This window comes from Petaurus breviceps, unplaced genomic scaffold (assembly GCF_028583685.1).
Source record: "Petaurus breviceps papuanus isolate PSGF00001 unplaced genomic scaffold, PetGlider_PUasm1.0 90849, whole genome shotgun sequence".
Taxonomy (NCBI): Eukaryota; Metazoa; Chordata; class Mammalia; order Diprotodontia; family Petauridae; genus Petaurus; species Petaurus breviceps.
This window is the reverse complement of record NW_027187361.1, coordinates 18,729,375-18,752,635: the sequence shown is the minus strand read 5'-3', so window position 1 is coordinate 18,752,635 and position 23,261 is coordinate 18,729,375. Positions and strand designations below refer to the sequence as shown.

Here is a 23,261-nt window from a genome sequence, read left to right as displayed (position 1 = left end):
TAAGTTCGGCTCTGATTTATAATTTAAATTAAGTGGTCTTAGTGGAGGATATTACAACTGCCTTCCTCATAGGGTTGATGTGTGGATCAAACAACAGAAAAGCACATAAAACAGCACATGAAATGTTGTATGAACGAGAGCTATTACCATCATCACTCTACCTAATTGTATTTCGAATACAAGACACATCAGCATGATCGATTGTAACCAACAAATAGTCTTACAGGATAAAACAGCTAATGGAACACCTCAGGGAAGTTTCAGGTTGGATGGCTGACAGATAACATCCTTGGGATCATTCCTTAAAGGTAGATTTGTAATGGTAGACAAAGATCAAACTTACATGAAGATTCAGGTAAAGATAATAGAGCACATTTCATAGATCTCAGTCCAAGGAAAAATAGTAAATTAGAAATCACCGTGTTAGAATGGTGGCTATTAATCAGCAAATCAACAAGCATTTAAGTGTCTGTTATCATATAGATACTATGTCAAGCTTTGGGGATACAAAGATGAAAGGAAAAACTATGCCTACCCTCAAGGAGCTTACATTCTAATGAGGGGACTCAACCCATAAACAATCTTTTATTTTTATATTCCTTTATGCTCCTCATCTGAGAGTTCTCCATATTGATTAATTCACAGTTCCAGTTCCCATCCAACTTCCTTCCCTCCTGACTTTGCCCCCCACATACACACTTGCTTCTGATTTCATCCTCACAATACTCTCCTGTATCTGTTCTCACCAAAGTTGTCAGCAATCTCCTAATTATAAAATCCAATGGCCTTTCCTTGGTCTTTATCCTTCCTAAACTCCCTGCAATGTCCAACACAGATAACGCCCTGGATGTTCTGTCCTCCCTGGGTTTCTGTGATATGTTCTTGCTACCTAACTATTCCTTCTTATTCTCCCTTGTTAGATCATCATTCATATTCTACTCACTCTGTGTGGACGTATTTCAAGGCTCCATTCTGGGTCTTCTTATCTTATGTCTCTACATACAAACTTTCTCTTGATAATCTTGTCAGCTCCTCAGAACCTGACAATCTTCTTTATGCATATGACTCCCATATCTACCTGACCAACCCATGTTTCTCCTGAGCTTCCATTCTACTTTATGAACTGACTAGTGGACATTTCCTTCTGATTACCTAATAGATAACTCAAACTCAGCATGTTCAAAGTATAATACAGGGTTTCTTCCTCTTCCTACCTTTTCCTAGACATCTTTCCAACTTTCTTATTTATTTCAAGAGTACCACCATCCTTCTAGTGACTGAGGTTCATCGTGTCAGACTGTACTTTGATTCTTTATTTTCCCTTGACCCATTATATCCAATGAGTTTCTATCTCTGTCTCCTGCCTTCCCTGGCTTCTTCACATTTCTGCTAAAATCCCACTCTCTCCAAGAAACCTCTCCCATTCTGTCTTTCCCCTGTTAACTCTAATTTATCTGGGATATAGTTTGTTCACATACAGTTGTTTGTATGTTCTCTCTCCTATTACATCATGAGCTTCCCGAGAGCAGTAATTATCTTTTAACTTCGTTTCCCCCACACCTAACAAAGTGTCTGGCATTCAATAGATGCTTAATAAATGTTTCTTGAGTGAACAAAGTTTTATGACACTACCTTAGTATTACTTACACCCCTTCCTTCTCTCCACTAACATGACCATCACCCTAGTTTGGCTCTTTATCACGTCTTGCCTAGCCAATTGCATATTTTTTCCCTTCCTCCAGTCTCTCCCCTTTCAAATGTATTTTCCCCACAACATTCACATTAATATTTCTCAGTGACAGGCCTGATCATGCTCTTTCCTCTATAAGCAACAGTAGAACCTTATTAGTAACATAATTAAACATAAACTCCTCCGTTTAACATATATATATATATATATAAATTTTAACATAAAAATACTTCTTAATTTGAGTCTAATCTTTCTTTTCTGACTAATTTCACATTATTCCACCTCAGGCTTTATGTTCTAGACAAGTTGGCCTAGTTTCCTTTCCTTATGAGGCAGTTAGGCAGTGTGGTAGATAAAGCATTGGATTGGGAGATAGAAAATTCTGAGTTCAAATCCAACCATGAACATTCATTACCTGTATGACCCAAAGAGAACACACTGCATGCATACACCTTTAAGTATGTACATGGTAATAAAAGGGGGAAGTCACCAAAAATGAGGCAGTTCAGAGAAGCCTTCTTGTAGGAGTTGGCACTTCAGCTAAATCCTGATCAATAATAAGAATTCTAAGAGATGGAGACTTGTCATTGTAGGCACAGTGGGCAGGTTGTAGTAAGGCATGGTACTGGCATGTACATGGAATGGGAAGCAGGCCATTTTGTCTAGAATATAGTGGATTCACATCAGTCTGGAAAAAAAGTTTAGATTTAGGATGTGAAAGACTTTAAGTGCCAAGCTGTAAAGTTTAGAGAATTTGTCCTAGAGGTAACAGGAAATCACTAAAGCCTTCTGAGCAAGGCAGTCACATTAAAATCTGTTCTTTACAAAGATTATTTTAGCAATTGTGTGGAGGATGAAGTAGACTTGGGGCTTCAAAACCAATTAAGAGTCTTCTCCAATAGTTCAAATGAGATGTGACACAAAGGCCTGAACTAGGGCGGTGGTCAGGTAAGTATGGAGAAGGAGACACATGCAAGATTGTAATGAGGGTATTATCAAGATTTGGCAATTGATTACAAATGGGGGAGGGGTGGAGAATGGGATGAGGCTGAGGTAAGAAGTGAGGATGACTCCAAAATGCTGACATTCATTATTATAAGAGTAATGGTTCCCTCAATAGGAAAAAATAAGTTTGAAGGAGAGGGGAGATAATGAGTTCTGTTTCAGACACATAGTTTGAAAGAGTAGATATCCAGGTGGATGGATGTCTACTAAGCAGTTGGTGATGCAGAACTGCTTATTTAGATTTGGAAGTCATTTGTATAGAATTGATGGGTGAATACATGAGAACTGATGAGGTCAAGTGAGAAAGCTTAGTAAAAAAAAAGAGAGAAGAAGGCCCAGGTCAGAGCCTTGGGATCACCCACAGTAAGGGAGTGAAAAAAAATAATGAATAATCCATTAAAAGAGACTAAGAAATAAATAGTCAGGCGGGTTTGCAGAAAACCAGGAGATGGTCATGTCACCCAAACCCATGAAAAAATACTCTAACAACAATAATAAAAATAACAATAATTACAAAGCATTTAACACAATGCCCGGCATATAGTAAGCATTATATAAATGTTAGCTACAATTATTACAAAGAAAACTTTTCCAGAAGGAGAAGATAGTCTATAGTGCCAAGTACTACAGAAAGGTCAAGAAGGATGAGGATTAAGATAGAGACTTTATATTTAAGAGATGAGATCCATGTTAATGAGAGAGGAAGGGGAAGAGAGGAAGAAAAGGGAGAGAATAATAGAAGGAGAGGAAAAGGGAGAAGAAGAAAGGGAAAAGTAGGGAGAAGAGGAGAGGACCTAAGAATAAAAGAAGGATTGTAGAGTATCTCTTAATTACAGGTCTTTTCTGTTACTTGAAACTCAAAATGGGAAATATTTGGGAACTGATATTCAAAGGGAATGATTTAATTGTGTTATTCATTTTCTCATTTGATAATGATAGTTTTGAACAACCCACAGAGAATAAATTTTTTGGTTTAATCCTAAGCAAACTGTCCAGTGCAAAATCTGGTGAGAGCTTGGTGCCTCATTATTAGTATCAGTTTGCAACATTGGAAAATGTGGGAACTTGCATCCGTTTTTAATTTGTTGGGTACAGGTCCTGAGAGACCACAAAGAAAAATGGATGCTTAATAAAAACTGCTTGACAATGAAATTGGCTTCAAAGTCTGTGCCACTCTGGGTTTGTGAGCCTTTTCAACACTAAATGATGTACAAAAGAAGGTCATTTCCAAATTCTTCTTTTAATAATTTTGAAAGAGTTTATTCCTTGAGAGCTTAAACTTCCCTTTTAAAAAAATCATCATAGACCTTAATTTTACTTCTAAATAGATTTGAATTTACAAATTTGCTCACTAATCCAATCAAAGTTTCTCCAGAAAATGCTTCACTGTAATAAGTTGGGCTCCTATAAATCTAATCAGGTTGTTCAAAGGCAAATACAATTAGCAGATTAAAAAAGCTTTAAGATGAGTAAATTTATTCTACAACAAAATTAAAGCTTCATTTTCTAAAAATGATAGAAATTAATTTTCATATATTGCAAATGATGTTGCATATACCCCATGTTTTCCTTTGCATGACCTAAGCCTATTCAGATGGCCCTGTGTGTCCATGGTCTCTCCCAAGCTACACTTTTGTCTCAGGATACATACAGAAAATGCTTTAAATGAGGTAGCTTGAGGATGACAACCTTTCTTTTTAATTCATCAAGCAAACACAGATATAATACTTTCATATTCAATAAATAAAAAGTGAAGAAAGGAGATATTTGGAAATACAAAATACATATCTTACACTAATCCTCTGTAAAGTGAATAGACAGGATACCAGAATCAAGTCTTTTCCTAAATACATCCGTATCATACACAGTTGAGCTGACCTTTGTGTCTGGGAACTGCCCTGGCCAGAAAGGACATTGAAGGCAAGACTGGCTTAGGAGCATTTATTTCATTAGGACTTCTATTTGAACAGATGTTAACAGCTAAGAATCAAAGATGTCATAACCATAAGCATACTTTTCTCTTTTAAACTTATTATTTCAGTTGGATTTCTCCACATCTTCCATGCTATTTTCCATGAATTTCTTTTTCTTAATACTTTTTGAAATAGAGAGGGCACAAGGATTGATAGTTAGAATGTCTATGCCTTATGATTTGCAAAGTGCTTGCCTTAGGTTATCTTCCATGAGATTGTGAACTCCTTGAGAGCAGGGACTGTCTTTTTGCAATTTTTTATATCCTCAGTGCTTAGCATAGTGCCTGACACACTTACTAAATGTTTACTTATTATCTCATTTGATCTTCATAAATGAGCAGCTAGATGGCACTGGGCCCAGAATCAGGAAAACCTGAGTTTAAATACAGCCTCAGACACTTACTAGTATGTAACCCTCGACAAGTTACTTAGCTTCTGTTTGCTTCAACTTCATCTGTAATAGAGAGATACCTCTCAGGGTTGCTGTGAGACTCAGATGAGCTCATATAAATGTTAGCTATCATTAATTATTATTATTCACAACAACCCTGACTACAAGTTAGGTATTATTACTACCCTCATTTTACAGAAAAGGAAACTGAGGTGATGATAGTGCCAGAATTATGTTAAATGATTTGCCTCAAATCCCAAAGGTAGAATTGAATGAAGCAAGATTCAAATTCAGGTCTTCCAACCCTAAGCACACTTTACTACCTAAGTGCCTTGATTAGGGTTATATTTTTTCTATATTTTTATATTTCTATTGCTGATATTGAAATCCATCCATGAGGTCATTACTTCACATCTTTTATTGATCAATATTCTCAAGAAAGGCAGCTAAGTGGCACAGTCAATAGAGGGCTTTGCCTGAAGTCAGGAAGACTCTTCCTGAATTCAAATCTGACCCCAGATACTTGCTAACTGTGTTACCCTGAGGAAGTCACTTAACCCTGTTTGCCTCAGTTTCTCATCTGTGAAATGAGCGGGAGAAGTAAATAGCAAACTATTGTAGTATTGTTGCCAAGAAAATCCCTAATGGGGTCATGAAGAGTCAAACATAACTGAAAAATAATTAAACAACAACAAACTCTCAAGAAAGGTTAAGTGGATTCTACATTGCTCAGGCATAAATGTAAAAAATTAAACAATTTTCAGTTTCTAAATGATAATTGCAATTCTGCCAGCCATATTCAAAGAATTCATTAAGCTTGCAAAAAGGCTACCTACTGAATCATTGTGGCTTCACCCACATTTTCCAGTGCCATTTATCTGGGGTGCAAAGTGGACAATTATACACATGCTGCTTAGATCATGCCATATGCAAAAGGCTTCTCTGCTTCTAGTCTAGACCTAAGGACATGAGTTCAACTCCAAATTTATCACAGTAAAGGTGAAGTTATTACTGTTGAATGTCTATTTAAGACACAGCAAGTTAGCTAGGAGTTCCTAAGAACTTAAAGTGGTAAGACACATACATACAGGATATAAGTCAATGGCAATATGGTCAATTAGCTTTCTGCTTTTTTCTAGAAAAAAAAATATTAAGTTGACTTTTATACATGGGTTGGTCTAAAAACAAAAGACTTTGATAAACAAAGTGGATTGTTTGCTGTATACCTGTACAAAAGGAATGAGTTCTGTCCACTCAACCTGATATAATGAAATACACAAATTTGCAATCATTTTTTGTATAAGATGGATTTAAGGAAGACTTTGATGAAAGAAGGGAGAAAATGTAGATGAGAAGAGGTGGGAGTAGTGTTTTTCCAGCACAGGAAAAAAGGAATTACATTAAAGGTGGGACTTCTTACATAGGCTGCTGAAAGAAAATTGTCTTGAAGAGTGAAGGAAACTTTTGGGAACATAGAGTGAGATGAAGGTGACAGAACAAAACAGATAGAGAGCTTCAAAATTAATGAGAAGAATGAACTCAATATGAAGCATGGGTAGAGAAATTTTCACAAGGAAATGAAAAAAGATAAGCAACAATCATTCTACAAAGGTTAAGACTCTATTGTGCTCAGAGTACCCTGGATGGGGCAGATAGAATGTTTACAAGGAGCCCTACCTACAAGATCTAGGAAAACATTAACCAAACTTCTGGTGTGAGGCAGCCAATTCTTACTGCAGAGATCTGGTTATGAGGATACCAAAGGAAAGATGACTCTCAGAAATAGACTAGAAATAGCAATGGCAACAACACCATTTGGTGAATTGTCAATATCAAGCATACATGTAAGACTGCCCACCCATGCATTTTCTTCAGAACCAACATCATCATCCAAATGGAAACAGATCCTCTGAGAAATTTCCTTGAGAGAAATGAACCTGCAATCTCATATCCAGCAAAGTCTGGCAATTTTTCAACACTTATACTTAGCTTTTCTTTTCCTCCAGAGAAATTCCACTTTAATCTGAATCATTCAGTCCTAAAGGATGTCTGAAATCACACTTTGTGATGAAAGGCTAATTCTAGCAATAAAGATTTAATTTGTTTTCACTGCTCAAATTCCACATACTCCAGGTCTCTTTAATGACTAAAAACATGTTTAGTCTAATGCCTAATTGCTTGGGCTAGATGGTGTCAATTTGTTTCTTTCAATAATAAAAAAAAACCAAGATTAGCATATTGAAGGTACAGTTAAAAAGAAAACCAGAAGAAGTTCACAAAGATACCTGAAAAATTCCAAGAAAGAGAAGCCATATCCATGCTGTTCTGCAATTCCAGCACAGACGACATTGGCTGAGGCACCAATTAATGTCCCATTACCTGGAATCCAAAAAAGAAAAGAAAAGTCAGTTCAGCTTTGGGGCAGGTTCCCATTATGTTGTCCAGATGTGCATTTAGATCTTCTCACAGGTTTGGGATTTGACAATTACTAAGAAGGAAATCAAGGTCCATTACTTTTCACACAACTCAAGAGAAGTAAGTGCATGCAAATAACAAGGCAGTCACTTGCAAATATCATAATTATTTTTTCCCCATAAGAACACAACTGTTTTCTGAGTCACAATAAGCAAAAGAGAAGAGGAAACATCAGATCATATAAGAACAGTTCCTCAAAATGTACAGAGAAATTGATTATTGGTTCCTCTCTTTCTCTCTGCTTCTTTCTCTATCTGCTTGTCTGTCTGCCTCTCTTGTCATGTACAAAATTTTTGTATTTGTATATAATTCTGGGGAATTAATCATTTTATTAATTATGCTGGTAGATAATTAATAAAAGGTTCAGTAGCACTTTTGAATTCCAAATACCACCTCGATGGAAACTTCCTGGAACTGGACCTTTACATGCCCTTGGAAGAGTAGGTATTCCTGAGTATGACAATTAATTGGTTAACAACAAATGAGAAGAAAGAATATTATAATGAGAGGTGGGCTTATTCTAATGAGGGGTTTGGAGGCATGACTCTGATCACTCAGTCTAAGCCAAAGAGACTTATCTATACTCATATCATCATGCCTAGGGTAATTTACAAAAAAGGTTTGAAGTCCACTTTTACCCCGACCTGTCTGAATAAAATACAGTGGGTCAGAATCCATCAATTTACCTAAACTAAAATTTCTTTACTTTTTGAACAGATCAGAGTTTTCCATCAGCCCTGTACTTCAAAGGCTGCCTAAATAACCCACAGGGGCTGATTTCTGAATAAGGAGCAGAAAAGCAGGAAAATTTTAACCATAATCATTTCTTTCACAAATACTGGTGTGTGTATATGTGTCTATGTGTCTGTGTGTGACACAAACGGGAGGGAGGGGGAGAGTTGTATAAATATAGATATTTAGTCTTATGTTGTTGTTCAGTCTTTTCAGTTCTATCCAACTCTTTGTGATTCCATTTGGGGTTTCCTTGGTAAAGATACTGGAGTGGTTTTGATGGGTTACAGGTCCTGGCAACCTCCTTGATCTCCTTGAATCTTCCCACTTAATGAGCCATTTACTTGAGATCATAAGTCTTTCATTATCCTAGGCCCAAATCTGTTACTTTTAACCTAGCCTTGCCCTCTATTGTCCAGCTACTTCCCACCCTTGATACTATTGAAAAATCTATACCCAAATCTGTTACCCTTAAACTAGCCTAGCCCTCCACTGTCTGTCATTTCCAAGTAGCCTTCAGCTATTCCCCATCTTTAATCCGATTCCTGGGAATCTGACCTCTAGTCACCCCAGTCTCATCAAGATCCCCGCCTTGACCCCTCTTCTCATCATCCCAGACTACCTGACCACCCCTAGATCTCTCCCACAGTCTTTCTGTATATAAGATCCATCTTGCCTCCATGAAAGTGGTCAGACTCAATTTGTGTCAGATTGTTCTGACCTGATTGTCAATACAAGTGTCACAAATGCTTAGGCTCCTTAAGAGTCTACCCATCATGGCTAATCTTTAATAAACTTTGTTTTCTTTGGCTGAGAAAAGGCTTGAGCTGAATTCATTCAGTAAAACCCAGCATGTTAGTATTTTGGGGTATCGAGCACCCATAAACCCCAAATCCCAACAGTTTGCCATTTCTTTCTCCAGCTTGCTTTATAGATGAAGCAACTGAGGCAAACAGGGTTAAGTAACTTGTCCATGGTAACACAGCTAGTATGTGTCTGACAATAGATTTAATTCTCAAAGAGGAGTCATCCTGATTCCTGGCCTGGTATTTTATCTATGCCACCTAGCTGATGCAATTTACTCATATAGATTCAGCTAGACATATTTAAAGAAGCAAACACAAGAGACATGGGAGAGAACCTGTGCAAAGTATGAGAAGATGCAAAATGGACTCTGATACATGAAGAAAAGCAAGGAGGCTAGTTTGGCTTTTTTGTGAAAGGATGTACTGTTCAATAATCCCGGAAAGGTAAAAATGGACCCAAATTATGAAAGACTCACTTTAAACACCAAAAAGGGGGATATCACTTTATGCTGGAGGCAATAAAGATCCACTAGCACCTTTTGAGCAAGGTCAGACCTATACTTCTGGACTTGTATTTTGGCAACAATGTGGAAGGCAGATTGGAGAGGTGAGAGAAACCTGAGGTGGAAAGATTAATTGAGTTAAGAAGCTACTGTAATAGTCCAGGTAAGAAGTGATGAAGACCTGAATTAAGATAGTCCTGTTATCAGCAAAGAGAAGGGGACAAATGTTAGAGATGTTGTGAAAGTTGTATTAACAAGTGACAGCAAGGGATGAATCCTGGGAGCCTGTGGTGTTGAGTAACACTGAAGAATGGAGGATGATTCCTGGGTTGTGAAATAGGTCACTAAAGAATGGTAAAGGTACAGGCTCTGGGAACCCCCTTGAACTCTCTTTTAATCTTTCTACTGGATCTGGCATTTGTCTGAGCCCATAAGCCTTCCATTACCACTTTGGTTGAATCTGTTACCCTAAACCTAGCCTAGCCCTCCATTGTTATCTACAGGTAGCCTTCAGCTACCATTCACCCAAGATCCTACCAAAATATCTCTGACCAAATCTGCTATCCTTAAACTAGCCTAGTCCTTCATTGTCTGTTACCTTCCCCTTTTTTCCACCCTTGATCCCATCAAAATCCCATTCTCTTGGTTCCTGGAGTCTTGACCTCACTTCCATCAAGATCCTCCTTAGACTCCTCCTCAACACCCTCCCCAAACCCCTCCTCTAGACTGCCCCTAGATCCCTCCCACAGTCTTTCTGTACATAACATCCATCTTGTCTCCATGAGGAGGCTGAGATTAATCTAGAGCAAACCAGCCTGTGTCAGATTGTTCTGGCCCACTTTTAATACAAGAGTCACAAATATTTAGGCTCTTTAAGAGTCTACCCATTAAGGTAAATCTTTAATAAACTTTGTTTTCTTTGGCTGAGAATATGCTTGAGTTGAATTTGCTCAGCAGGACCCATTGTGTTGGTATTTTGGGGTCTTGAACACCCCTAACCCCAAACCTCAACAGTGGTACCCTCAAAAGAAATAGGAACGGTAGGAAGAAAGATGGATTCAGGGAAAAGGAACACTAATGAGTTCTATCTTGGATTTATTAAGTTGGAGAAGCCTACATTGCCTGTTAATTGAATTAGTTAGCTATTGCAGTCCCAAAATAAAGAAAAATGTGAAATGGTCCATGGTCTTACATGCACTGCCCCCATTCACTTCCAATTATGGAAGTACAAAAAAGAATACAGAAGGTGCTAAGAATTACAGATTTTAGACCATCCATAAATATAAGTTAATTGTTGACTTTCTGAGAACTTCTTTCAATGACCAATGAACTGATAAACTATTAGGAAAAATGAACCACTCCCAAATGAACATTCTCACTACAAATGAAACTAAAGGCACAAAAAAAATCCAAATAATAGAAAATGGTTCACAGGGTCTCCTCAGGGAGGTAGTCAAAAGAATTGGCAAAGTAGGTTTTGTTATGCTTTGAAAAACAACAATAAACATCTAATAACAGTCATCTTGCCTTGCAATTCACTTGATATTCATGCAAAAAGATGGTCATGAACATTATTATGTGCAAACATCTATTGTATAACACAGTAGAAAAATTCTATGAAGAATTTTACAAAACCTTCCAAACTAAGTAAGAGAGATCTTGCTGGCCTCTGGAATTTCCCTCCAGCTTTGAGTGTGGGGTCACAATTATGCAAATACAGCTCACACTTTCAACCAGTGCATTTACTACCAGTAGACCAAGTTGGAACCATAAATCAAATAGCTAAGTATTCAATTGGGACAGAATAGAAAGCAAATAATAGAGATCAGCATCATTGTTTTTATACAATATTCCCCAATACATAAAGTAGTATCATCTCCCATAGATTGCTACCCTAGTGAAGAAGAACATCACTCCTCAAACAACTAGAACTCCAAGGGAGGGAAGGGTTACCTTGAAAATAAAACACATTTCATAGCCCTGTCTCCCAGTAATGAACTGGGACTACCACTGACATTGGTCTACCTAGAACTCCCCCTTCAGCTACCACTCCACTGCATTTTCAAAGTCATTTTCCACTAAAGGTCTGCCCTCTACTGCTACTCTCTGGCCCGTAAATTCCTATTTTCAACTTCTCTGCCAAATTGCTGCTGTCATTTGCTATTATGGCTACTTATTCCTTAGGAGATTTTCCTGGGGTGACTAATAAACAGTTAACACAAAGAACCCAGAAATTGCTTCATTCCATAAACACATTTTCTTTGTCAAACATAGGATCACAGATTTAGAATCTGAAAGATCCTGACATCTGGTCCAACCCTTTCCTTTGACAAATGTCAAGTTATTTGCCCAGCATCACATGGGTAGTAAGAAGTAAACCCAGGCCTATAACCCCCTCTCTGATATTTTGACTTAAATTCTAGCAACATTTCCATGTGCTATACGGTTGTGTGTCAGGGAAAGGACAACAGCACTTTTGAGCACAAGCTTACTTAGAAAAACATCATAGAAAATACTGATTGGTGATTAAAAAGACTGTCATTTGACAAAACTTTAGAAAACACGAGCCCACAGAAAGTTTGCCATGAAACCCAGCAAATATGGGTCATTCCTTTAGGAGTTGTGGATGAAATGGAGGGAAAAGGCAAAAAAAAATAACTTAAATAAAACATTTTTATCATTTCTGTCATAATCTATTCTCACAGAAATATAACCAGCCCATTAGGATTCTACCTTCTCAATATCAGAAAAACATGTTAAGTGAGGAGCTAGAAATGGCACTTAGGAAGATAACTCTGGAAAGAACAGCTGAATGTAGCTAAATGCATATAATAAAAAATCCATTCTGAAAGCAACATAATTTATTTTTTCCAATTACATGTAAAGATAGTTTTCAACACCCTTCTATAAAATTTTGAGTTTTAAATTTTTTCTCACTCCATCCTTTCCATCCACCTTCCCCAAGATGGCAAGCAATCTGACATAGGTTATACATGTGCAATCATGTAAACATATTTCCATATTAGTCAAGCTGTGAAAGAAGAAACAGAACAAAAGGAAAAAGCCACACACAAAAAAGCAAAAATAGAATGCCTCAAGCTACATTCAGACTCCATAGTTCTTTCTCTGAATGTGGATAGCATTTTCTATCGAGAGTCTTTCGGAATTGTCTTGGGTCATTGTATTACTCAGAAGAGCTAAACCAATCATAGTTGCTGTTGCTGTTACCATCTACAATGTGCTCCTGGTTCTGCTCACTTCACTACAAAATACTTCATGTAAGTCTTTCCAGATTTTTCTGAAATTCTCCTGCTCATCTTTTCTTATAGAATGATAGCATTATATTACATTCTTATACTGTAATTTGTTCAAGCCATTCCCCAATTGATGGGCATGCCTTCAATTTCCAACTCTTAACCACCACAAAAAGAGATACTATAAATATTTTTGTCACGTGGGTCCTTTCCCTTTTTTATGATCTTTTCAGGATATAGACCTAGTGGCAGTATTGCTAGATCAAAGAGTATGCAGAGTCTGATTGTCCTTTGGGCATAGTTCCAAATTGCTCTCCAGAATGGTTGGATCAGTTCATAATTTCACCAACAACAATTAGTGTCCCAGTTTTCCCACTTCTCAAATATTTTCCTTTTCAGTCATGTTAGCCAATCTGATAGGTGTGGGATGGTACCTCAGAATTTTTTGTAATTTGCATTTCTCTAAACAATAGTGACTTGGAACATTTTTTCATATGACTATAGTTAGCTTTAATTTATTCATCTGAAAACTGCCTGTTCATATACTTTGACCATTTATCATTCAGGAAATGACTGGTATTCTTGTAAATTTGACTCAGTTTTCTATATATTTGAGAAATGAGGTTTTTATTAGAAATACTGCTGTAAAAATTGTTTCCCAGATTTCTATTTTCTCTCTAATGTTGGTTGTGTCGGTTTGGTTTGTGAAAAAACTTTTTAATTTAATGTAATCAAAATTATCCATTTTGCATTTCATAATTTTCTCTATCTCTTGTTTGATTATAAATTCTTCCATTCTCCATAGATCTAACAGGTAAACTATTCCTTGACCTACTTATTTGCTTATGATTCCATATTCCTTTATGTCTAAATCATGTACCCATTTTGACCTTGGTATATGTTGTGAGATATTGGTCTATGCCTACTTTCTGCTATCTTACTTTCTAGTTTTCCCAGCAGTTTTTTTTTTTTATCAAATAGTGAGTTCTTATCCCACAAGCTAGAGTCTGGGTTTACTATATTATTTTCCAGTTTTCCCAGCAGTTTTTGTCAAATAGTGAGTTCTTATCCCACCAACTGGAATTTTCGGGTTTATCAAAGAGTAGATTACTATAATCACTGACTATTGCATATTATATACCTAATCTATTCCACTGTTGCATCTCTCTTTTTCTTAGCCACTACCAAAAATTTTTCTCATCACTGCTTTATCATATAGTTTTAGAGCTGGTAGAGCTAGGCTACCTTCCTCTGTAATTTTTTTTTCATTAATTCCCTTGATATTCTTGACCTTTTATTCTTTCAGATGAATTTTGTTATTTTTTTTCCAGTTATATAGAATAGCTTTTGGTAGTTTAGTTAGTATGGCACTAAGTAAATCAATTTAGAATTGTCACCTTTATTATATTAGCTTAGCCTCCCCATGAACAATCATTTTTCCAATTGTTTAAATGTGACTTTATTTGTGTAAAAAGTGTTTTGTAATTGTGCTCATATAGTTCCTGGATTTGTCTTGGCAGGTAGACTCCTAAGTATTTTATATTGTCTACAGTTATTTCAAATGGAATTTCTCTATCTCTTCTTGCTGAGCTTTGATAGTAATTTATAGAAATGTTGATGATTTATGTGGACTCACTTTATATCTTGCAACTTTGCTAAAGTTGTTAATTATGTCAAGTAGCTTTTTAGTTAACTATCTAGGATTCTCTAAGAATTCTATCATATCTGCAAAGAATGACAGCTTTGTTTCCTCATTGCCTAATCTAATTCCTTCAATTGCATTTTTCTTCACTTATTGCTAAAGCTAACATTGCTAATACAATACTGAATGATAAATGTGATAAAAGGCATTCTTTTTCCACCCCTGATCTTATTGGGAATGCTTCTAGCTTATCCCTATTACATATAATGCTTGCTAATAGTTTTAGATAGATACTATTTATTTTAAGGAAGACCTCATTTATTCCTCTACTCTCCAGCATTTTTAATAGGAATAGGTCTTGTATTTTGTCAAAAGCTTTTTCTGTGTCTATTGAGATAATCATATGATTTTTGTTGGTTTTGTTATTAGTACAGTCAATTATGCTAATAGTTTTCCTAATATTGAACCAGCCCCGCATTCTTGGTATAAATCCCACCTGATCATAATGATTATCATTGTAATAATTGCTACAATCTCTTTGCTCATATATATGTTTTTTAATTTTTGAATCAATATTCATTAGGGAAATTGGCCTATAATTTTCTTTCTCTGTTTTGACCCTTCCTGGTTTAGGTATCAGCACCATATTTGTGTCATAAAAGGAATTTGGTAGAACTTTTTTTTTTTTTCCAAATAGATCATATAGTATTAGAATTGTTTTTTAAGTGTTTGGTAGAATTCACTTGTGTATCCATCTGGCCCTAGAGATTTTTTGTTGGGAAATTTGTTGATGACTTGTTCAATTTTTTTTCCTAAAATAACATTATTTAAATATTTCATTTCCTCTTCAGTTAGTCTGGTCAGTAAATTGTGAGACTTATTGGCATACAGGCAGACAAAAAAGATCCGAATTATTCCTTTAATTTCCTCTTCATTGGTGATGAATTCACCCTTTTAATTTTTGATATTGGTAATTTGATTTTCTTCTCTTTTTTAATCAGACCAACAAAAGATTTATCTATATTATTATTTTTTTCATAAACCCAGTTCTTACTTTTATTTATTAGTTGAATAATTTTCTTACTCTCAATTTTATTAATCTTTCCTTTGATTTTCAGAATTTATAATTTGGTATTTATTTGAGGGCTTTTAATTTGTTCTTTTCCTAGATGTTTTTTAGATGGATGCCCAGTTTACTGAAGAATTTTCTGCCTGTATTATTCATATAAGCAATTAGATATCTAAAATTCCCCCTAAGTACTGCTTTGGCTGTATCCCATAAATTTTGGTACGCTGTCTGATTATTGTAATTCTTCTGGATTGAATTATTGATTATTTCTATGATTTTTTGTTTAACCAACTCATTCTCTGAAATATAATAATTTAATTTTCAATTGATTTTTTATCTATCTTTCCATGGTCCCTTATAACATATATTTTTTGTTGTATCATATTCTGATGAGGATGTATTTAATATTTATGCCTTTCTGCATTTGACTGTGAGATTTTTAGGCAGTAATATATGATCAGTTTTTGTTCAGGTGCCATATACCACTGAGAAAAAAAAAAGGTTTATTCCTTTCTATCCCCATCCAATTTTATCTAGAGGTCTATCATATCTAAGCTTTCTAAAATTCTATTCATCTCAACTTCCTTTTTGTTTATTTTGTGGTTAGATTTATCTAGTTCCAAGAGGGAGAGGTTGAGGTCCCATACTAGTATAGTTTTGCTGTCCATTTCTTCCTATAACTCATGTAACTTCTCCTCTAAGAATTTGGATGCTAATACCATATGATAAGTATATTATTAATACTGATATTACTTTATTGTCTATGGTACCTTTTAGAAGGATATAGTTTCCTTCCTTATCTCTTTTAGATCTATTTTTGCTTTTGCTTTGTCTGAGATCATTATTGCTACTCCTGACTTTTCTATTTCAGCTGAAGCATAATATGTTCTGCTATAGTCTTTTACCTTGACTCTGTGTGTATCTCTTTGCTTCAAATGTGTTTCTTGTAAAGAATATATTGTAGGATTCTGTTTTTTTAATACACTTTACTATTCACTTTAATTTTATGGGAAAGTTTATCCCATTCACAGTTATGATTACTGTGAATTTACCTCCACCTTTTCCCCCTTTTTATATCTTTCTCCTTTCACCCTGTCCCTCCTCAACAGTGTTTTCTTCTGACCACTGCCTCCCCCACGCTGCCCTCCTTTCTGTCAGCCCCCCCCCATTTTCTTTCTCTTTTCCCCTTCTACTTCCCTAACAGGCAAGATGGATTTCTATACTCAACTGAGTGTGTATGTTATTCTTTGAGTCAAATCCAATGAGAGTAAGGTTCAAACAAAGTTCACCCCCTTCCTTCTTTCCCTTTACTTCAACAGGTCTTTCATGTGATATAATTTACCCCATTCTGCCTCTGTCTTTCCTCTTATCTCAGTATAATCCTTTTTAAACCCATTAATTTTTTTTTATTCTCACACCAAAGTCAACTTATACCCATACCCTCTAAGTATATGCCTCCTAATTGCCATAATAGCGATACAGTTCTTAAGAGTTACAAGCATCATCTTCCCATGTTAACTGTTTAACCTTATTGAATACCATGCCTTTTTTTCCCGTTTACCTTTTTACCTTTTCATGCTTCACTTGAACCTTCTATCTGGAAATCAAATTTTCTGTTCAGTTCTGGTATTTTCATCAAGAAGGTTTGAAAGCTCCCTATTTAATTAAATGTTCATTTTCCCCCCTGAAAGATTGTGCTCAGTTTTGCTAGGTAGTTGATTCTTGGTTGTAATTCAATCTCTTTTGTCTTCCAGGTATCATATTTGAAGCCCAGATCCTTTAATGGAGAAACTGCTAAGTTCTGTGCAATCCTGACTACACCTTCTTAATATTTGAACTGTTTCTTTCTGGTTATTTGCACTATTTTCTCCTTGACCTGATAGCTCCAGAATTTGAATACAATATTCCTTGTAGTATTCATTTTGGAATCTCTTGCAGAAGGTGATCAGTGAATTCCTTTGTTTACTATTTATCCTCTGGTTCTAGGAGATCAGGGTAGTTTTCCTTGATTATTTTTTGAAAGGTGCTATCCAAGGTCTTTTATTTTTATCATGGCTTTCAAATAAAGCAATAATTCTTAAATTATCTCTCCTGGACCTATTTTCCAGGTCAATTGTTTTTCTAATGAAGTATTTTACATTATCTTCTATTTTTTCATTCTTTTAATTTTATTTGATTGATTCTTGACATTTCATAGCGTCATTAACTTCCACTTACCCAGTTCTAATCTTTAAGGAATTATTTTCCTCAGTTAATGTTTGTTCCTCCTTTTCCATTTAGCCAATCCTACTTTCTAATGGAGTCATTTTCTTTAGTCAACTTTTGTGCTTCCTATTCCAAGTTGTTACCTTTATTTCGTAATTCTCCTGCATATTGTTCCCCCAATATTTCTTCTATCTCTCTTACTTGATTTTTAAAATACTTTTTGAGATCTTCTAAGGAGACTTTTTTGGACTTGGGACCAATTCATATTCCCCTTTGAGGCTTCACAAATGAGCATTTTGACACTGTTGTCCTCTTCTGGGTTTGTGTTTTAATCTTCCTTACATCCAGGGGTCTTTTTTTTTGCTCATCTTTAAAAATTGAGCTCTGCTCCTGGGGTTCTGGTCCCAAGCATCTTGTAGTACTGGGAGCCAGGGACCTGGTCACTGGTTTTCTGTACTGGGACCTCTGGTGCTAGTGGCTTTCCCACTGTGCTAGGCTGGCCTTGATTAGTTGCACTTATTGTCCCCGGGGTTCTAGGTCTGGTAATTTTCTTGTGGCACTGGTGCTGACCTATTGTACCACTGGCCTACTGAACCAGAACCACTGGGCCTTGGTTGCTGTGCTGTGGCTAAGAGTCTCCCCATGGCTTGGTCAGATACTGCCTGTGTTGAGCTGTGCTCCCCTTTTACCCAAGTGAGACAGACCTTTCCTGAAGTCCTTTTAAGTTATCTTGGACTGGAAAATTGCATCACTCCATTTTTTTGTGGATCCTGTCACTCCTGAATTCTTTTAGAGGCTTGATTTAACATTGTTTCTGAGGGAAACTGAGGAAAGCTCAGGCAACTTACTGGCTTCTCTCCGCTATCTTGGCTCAGCAACACAACTTTGAAATTTAATTTAATTTAAATAAATTTAATAATAAAGTTAAATAATTTAATTAAATAAATTTAAATAGAATTTAATTTAAAATTTAATAATGGATTAATCTTCAAATTTTTCAAAGAGGGATAGATAGAACATGATTATTTCAGAAACATCAAAATTGGAGGTTACCCAAAAAGCTAGAGCTACCATAACTTCAGTGTGAGAAGATGCATAAAATATATCAGCAAAAAGTTACAATGCCAAAAAAAAAGCAGGTCATTCAATCCTGTATCACATGTGAAGGATACCAAATACACAGCTCAAATACTGTAATGGCAGCAACAATTGTTTTTTTAATGAGATAAAGGCAATTAGCACATTGGTTAGCTTTTGTCAATCAGTCAATAAACATTTACTAGATGAATATTATATGTCAGGCATTAATGTAAGATATGAAAACACAAAGAAAGGTAAAAGACAGCTTCTGCTCTCCACATTAACACAATCTATGAGGGGACAATATGCAAACAACTGTGTACAAGCAAACCAAATAAAGGATAAATTTGAAATAATTATTCAAGGAAAGGCACTAGCATCAAGAGAATCAGGAAAGACTTTCTGTAGAAGTTCGGATTTCAAATGGACCTTGAAGCAGGCTCCTTTATGAAGGTTTAACAAAATTGCCAAAAGCATCCATGTACCCCTAGTTAATTTGTTAGAAAACAACATTTTGTAAACATTCTCTTTTTTTCTCATCTTTCCCATTTTGTCCAATTCCTTATCACCCCAGACACTTAACCCAAACATATGTCTATAATGGTAGTCATGGTAACTTCCCAACATGCACAGGGTTATAGTTGAAGAGCTAAAAAGGGACCTTAAAAGTCACTTTCACCAACGCCATCATTTTACAAATGAAGATGTTAAGACCTAAGCAAGTTAAGCAATTTTCCAAATTCATAGAAATAATATGCATCAGCATCTGACTCTAGAATTAGGTACCAATGTACCACATTGGCTGCTCATATGTAAGTTTGGCATTCACCCTCATGAGGGATTTACTCATCCCATTTCCTGAGAGTGGACAGGTTTCTGCTCATTCACTCTCAAACATTAACCTCTATGAACTTGATGTCTTTTTTTTTAAGCAATTGGGTTTAAGTAACTTGCTCAAGGTTACACGGCCAGTTATTTTTGTGTGACTGCCAAGTATCTGAGGCCGGAACCAAACTCAGGTCTCCTGAGTCTGGGGCCAGCGCTCTTACTTACTTCACCACCTGGCTGCCTCTTTTTAATAAGCTTTTTGAATAATTAAACAATTTGTCTATCTATAGCTAACTGGGCATTTCTAATATACTAATTATAATAATAGCTTGCATATATATAGCTCTCAAAGGTTTTCAAAGTGCCTTCCAATTATTACCTCATTTGATCCTCACAATAGTCCTAAAGGCATGCACTATTTTTATCCCCATTTCACAAATGAAACAACTGAGGCTGAGAGAGGTTGAGTTGCCCAAACTCACTTATCTAGTAACTGTCTGACACAGGATTTAAACTCACCCAGGTCTTTCTGGTTCCAAAACCAACACTCTATAGACTTTGCTATTAAACTGACTTATAAGATGCCCTAACAAGAAGATTGCTGTATATCAAGGTACAAATAATTAATCAGCTTCCACTTTAAAGCTACCAGCAGCATTTGCATGTTAACAGACAACTTCATTAATGCAAATGAATAGTTAAGTATTTTAAGATCAGGATATGTTATGGAGTTATTTGGGAGAATTCATAAAATAAATATTTATCAAGTTCCCACTTCATGCAAGCACTGTGAACAATACAAAAATGAATGACAGTTCCTACCCTCATGTAGCCTACAGTTTCAGAGTGAAAGCAACATGAAATCCAAAGGAGAGAAACCCAAATGTGAACCTTAAGGATAATTTTATAGACCAAAAACAATATTTTACTTTAGAAAATGAAATAGTCAGTAGCAAGCTACATGGTTTAGGTGTGAGTTATGTGTCACAGTCCAATATTTTGAGTCAGATTAACTCAACCCTATCCTTTTTTTCCTGTTTGAATACATTAGTTGCACATCAAAGCATTGGTTAGGTCTTTGAAAAATTCCCAAATGTTCCAGTATAAATAGGACACATTCAAAAAATTAAAAGTTTATATCAATCTGAACAGCACTCAGAATTGGATGACTGCTCTGTTTCATTTGCAACCACCATTAACCAAAACAGCTACATGGCTGCAGAGTCGAGTATAAGATTGTAACATGAAAATTAGAAGCTTTTAAAAGCCCAGCATTGCATGTGAGTAAACCACAGGTACTTAATGAACCATGCTCTTAATATCACTAACTTATAATATGCCCCCCCCAAAAAAAGAATGTGGCTTATACAAAATAAACAGTTAACACAGGAAATGGAGATAATTAAGATTTATTCACAGAAAGAAAATGATTAAAGCCTCACCATTTTTTTCTGCCATGACAGAAAAATTTAACCTTTTGTGTTTCAAGGTGTCCTGAATACGTTATTTCCTTTACTCTTTTCACTTTTACTCTTTACATTTTTTCTCTCCTCCAATCCATCCCCAACTCTGAAATACAGACATCAGTTCCAAGAAAAGAGTATAAGTCAATTCACATGCAAGTGATGACATCACCTTCCTGATGTCATGGTCCTCTTTGAGAATAGATGGCAATAGGGAGCTTCTGAAGTTCTATGAGTGGAGAAGTAACTTATCCACACATTTTTAGTGCTGATATTCCCAGTGAGTATACTCTCTGTAATATATAGTCTTAGAGAGTTGTCCGGAAGCACTGAGAAGTGAGGTAACTTGCCTAGAACCACACATGACTAAAATCCAGGTTTAACTAGCCCTAAATCTAACTCTCTTTCTCTCTACCTGCTATACCACACTGTCTTTTATCACACAGTTCTTGTTACTTAAAATTTCTATTTTAAACCCTCTCCTAGAGACCTCCTTTGTTCTCTTCATACTATTACAATTGTTTCATCACCGTGCCAAGTACCCTTTCCTGTTGCCCAAGAGGAAAAAAATTTACCTGTCAAATGCATTTCTAAATCCATGCCAAGTGATGATTCTGTTTGGTGATTATCCAAAACTGCTTAGCATTTTTTCCCTTTGAAAAGAAGCCAAAATTCCATCTGAATATTGTTGTACTTACATGCTCTACATCACTGAACATACCCCACTTGTACAAGAACACAACTGGTCTGGAAATCTCCCAAATGTGTTCTTTTGCCATGGAATGAAACTGAGGCATCTGATAACATGTAAACCAAGGTTTGTGTTCAACAATTCATGGTATCCTATGGTGGGTAACTTTTATTGCTATTATTAGCTACTTAAGTTTGGGAAAGTCTTTTTTTCAAAATTATTAAAAACATGATTTTACAAGCAGGAATTATCTAGATCAATTCATCCGCCCTTCATTATCCATCACTGTACTCATTTTCACTCAGAAATGGGGAAACAAGCCATAAAATAACACAACATTTTTCATTTTCTTTAAGTCAGAACAAATTAAAGCTAGAGGCTTCCTTGCCACTGATGCACCTGCCCCCTCCAATGTCATTTTCATTTCTCATAAAGATGAAGGGCTTCTTCCACTTTAAAGGGGAAAATGGAAATAATGTGGCAACAATGGTCTTGGTGTTGAAGGAGGATGATGGGGCATGGAAATGGGATTCTTAAGGGACTAACCAGGTACTGATAGGGACTAAGGAGGAAAGAAATCAAGTCATATGAAGTTATTTGACATTTATGGAATGTCTTCTATGTGGCAAGCATTGTACTAAGTGCAGGGGATAAAAGAAAGGAAAAAAAATTGTCTTTGCTCTCAAGGAGCTTATGGTATAGCAGAGGAGACAACATGAAAACAATTACGTGCAAACAGGATATGCTTGGAATAATAGCACAAAAAAAGCAAAACTAGAAGTTGTTCCCCTCTCTTTCCTCCCTCTCTCCCTACCTTTCTTTTCCCATCCTTACTCTTTGTCCCTCCCTCCTCCCTTCTCTCTTCCTCCCCCCATTTCTCCTTCCCATCTCTTTCATATCCTATTCTCTACTCTCTTCACTTCCTCCCTCTGCCTTCTTTCTCTCTCCCTCCCCCTCTCCTTCTTTTTCTCCCTCTCCCTCTCCCTTCTCTTCCTCCCTCTTCCCCTTCCCCAAAGCAGAACAATTTCTCACTTGCCTTAAAGATAATTTTTCTGGACCAGTGATTACATTGGCATAGAGAACTTCTGGTGAGAACCTGCCTCTGCCAATGCAGATCATCATTTGTTATACAAATTGTAATCTTCAATCTAAGTCTTAGTTTCCTGGGACACTGAGAAGTAAGTGTCCCAAGTCCCACAATCAGCATGTATCAGAAGCAGGACATGCACCCAGGTCTCTCAGAATCCAAGCCTAGTGGTTTAGCCATTGTGCTATGTCTGAAAAAGTCCTCAAAGTTACAAGGGAAACTTTTGTTTTAGATCTGATTTGGACCAACCAAAAGGAACTGCAGGAGAAAGGATAAGAAACAGGATGACAAGCAACCACTCCATCACTGAGATAACAAGAAAAACATATTGAACAGTAAAAGCCAGAATGAAGCAAAGCTGATAACG

General features: G+C 36.2%; 1 protein-coding gene across 1 annotated transcript in view; it reads right to left on the bottom strand.

The window, feature by feature from the left end:
• OCA2 (OCA2 melanosomal transmembrane protein) overlaps positions 1-23,261 on the bottom strand; it is a 539,713-nt gene that overhangs the window by 153,108 nt on the left and 363,344 nt on the right. The window contains exon 23 of the mRNA XM_069073057.1: positions 7,345-7,438. Within this exon, the coding sequence (XP_068929158.1) occupies positions 7,345-7,438 (94 nt within the window). The remainder of the gene's footprint in view (positions 1-7,344; positions 7,439-23,261) is intronic.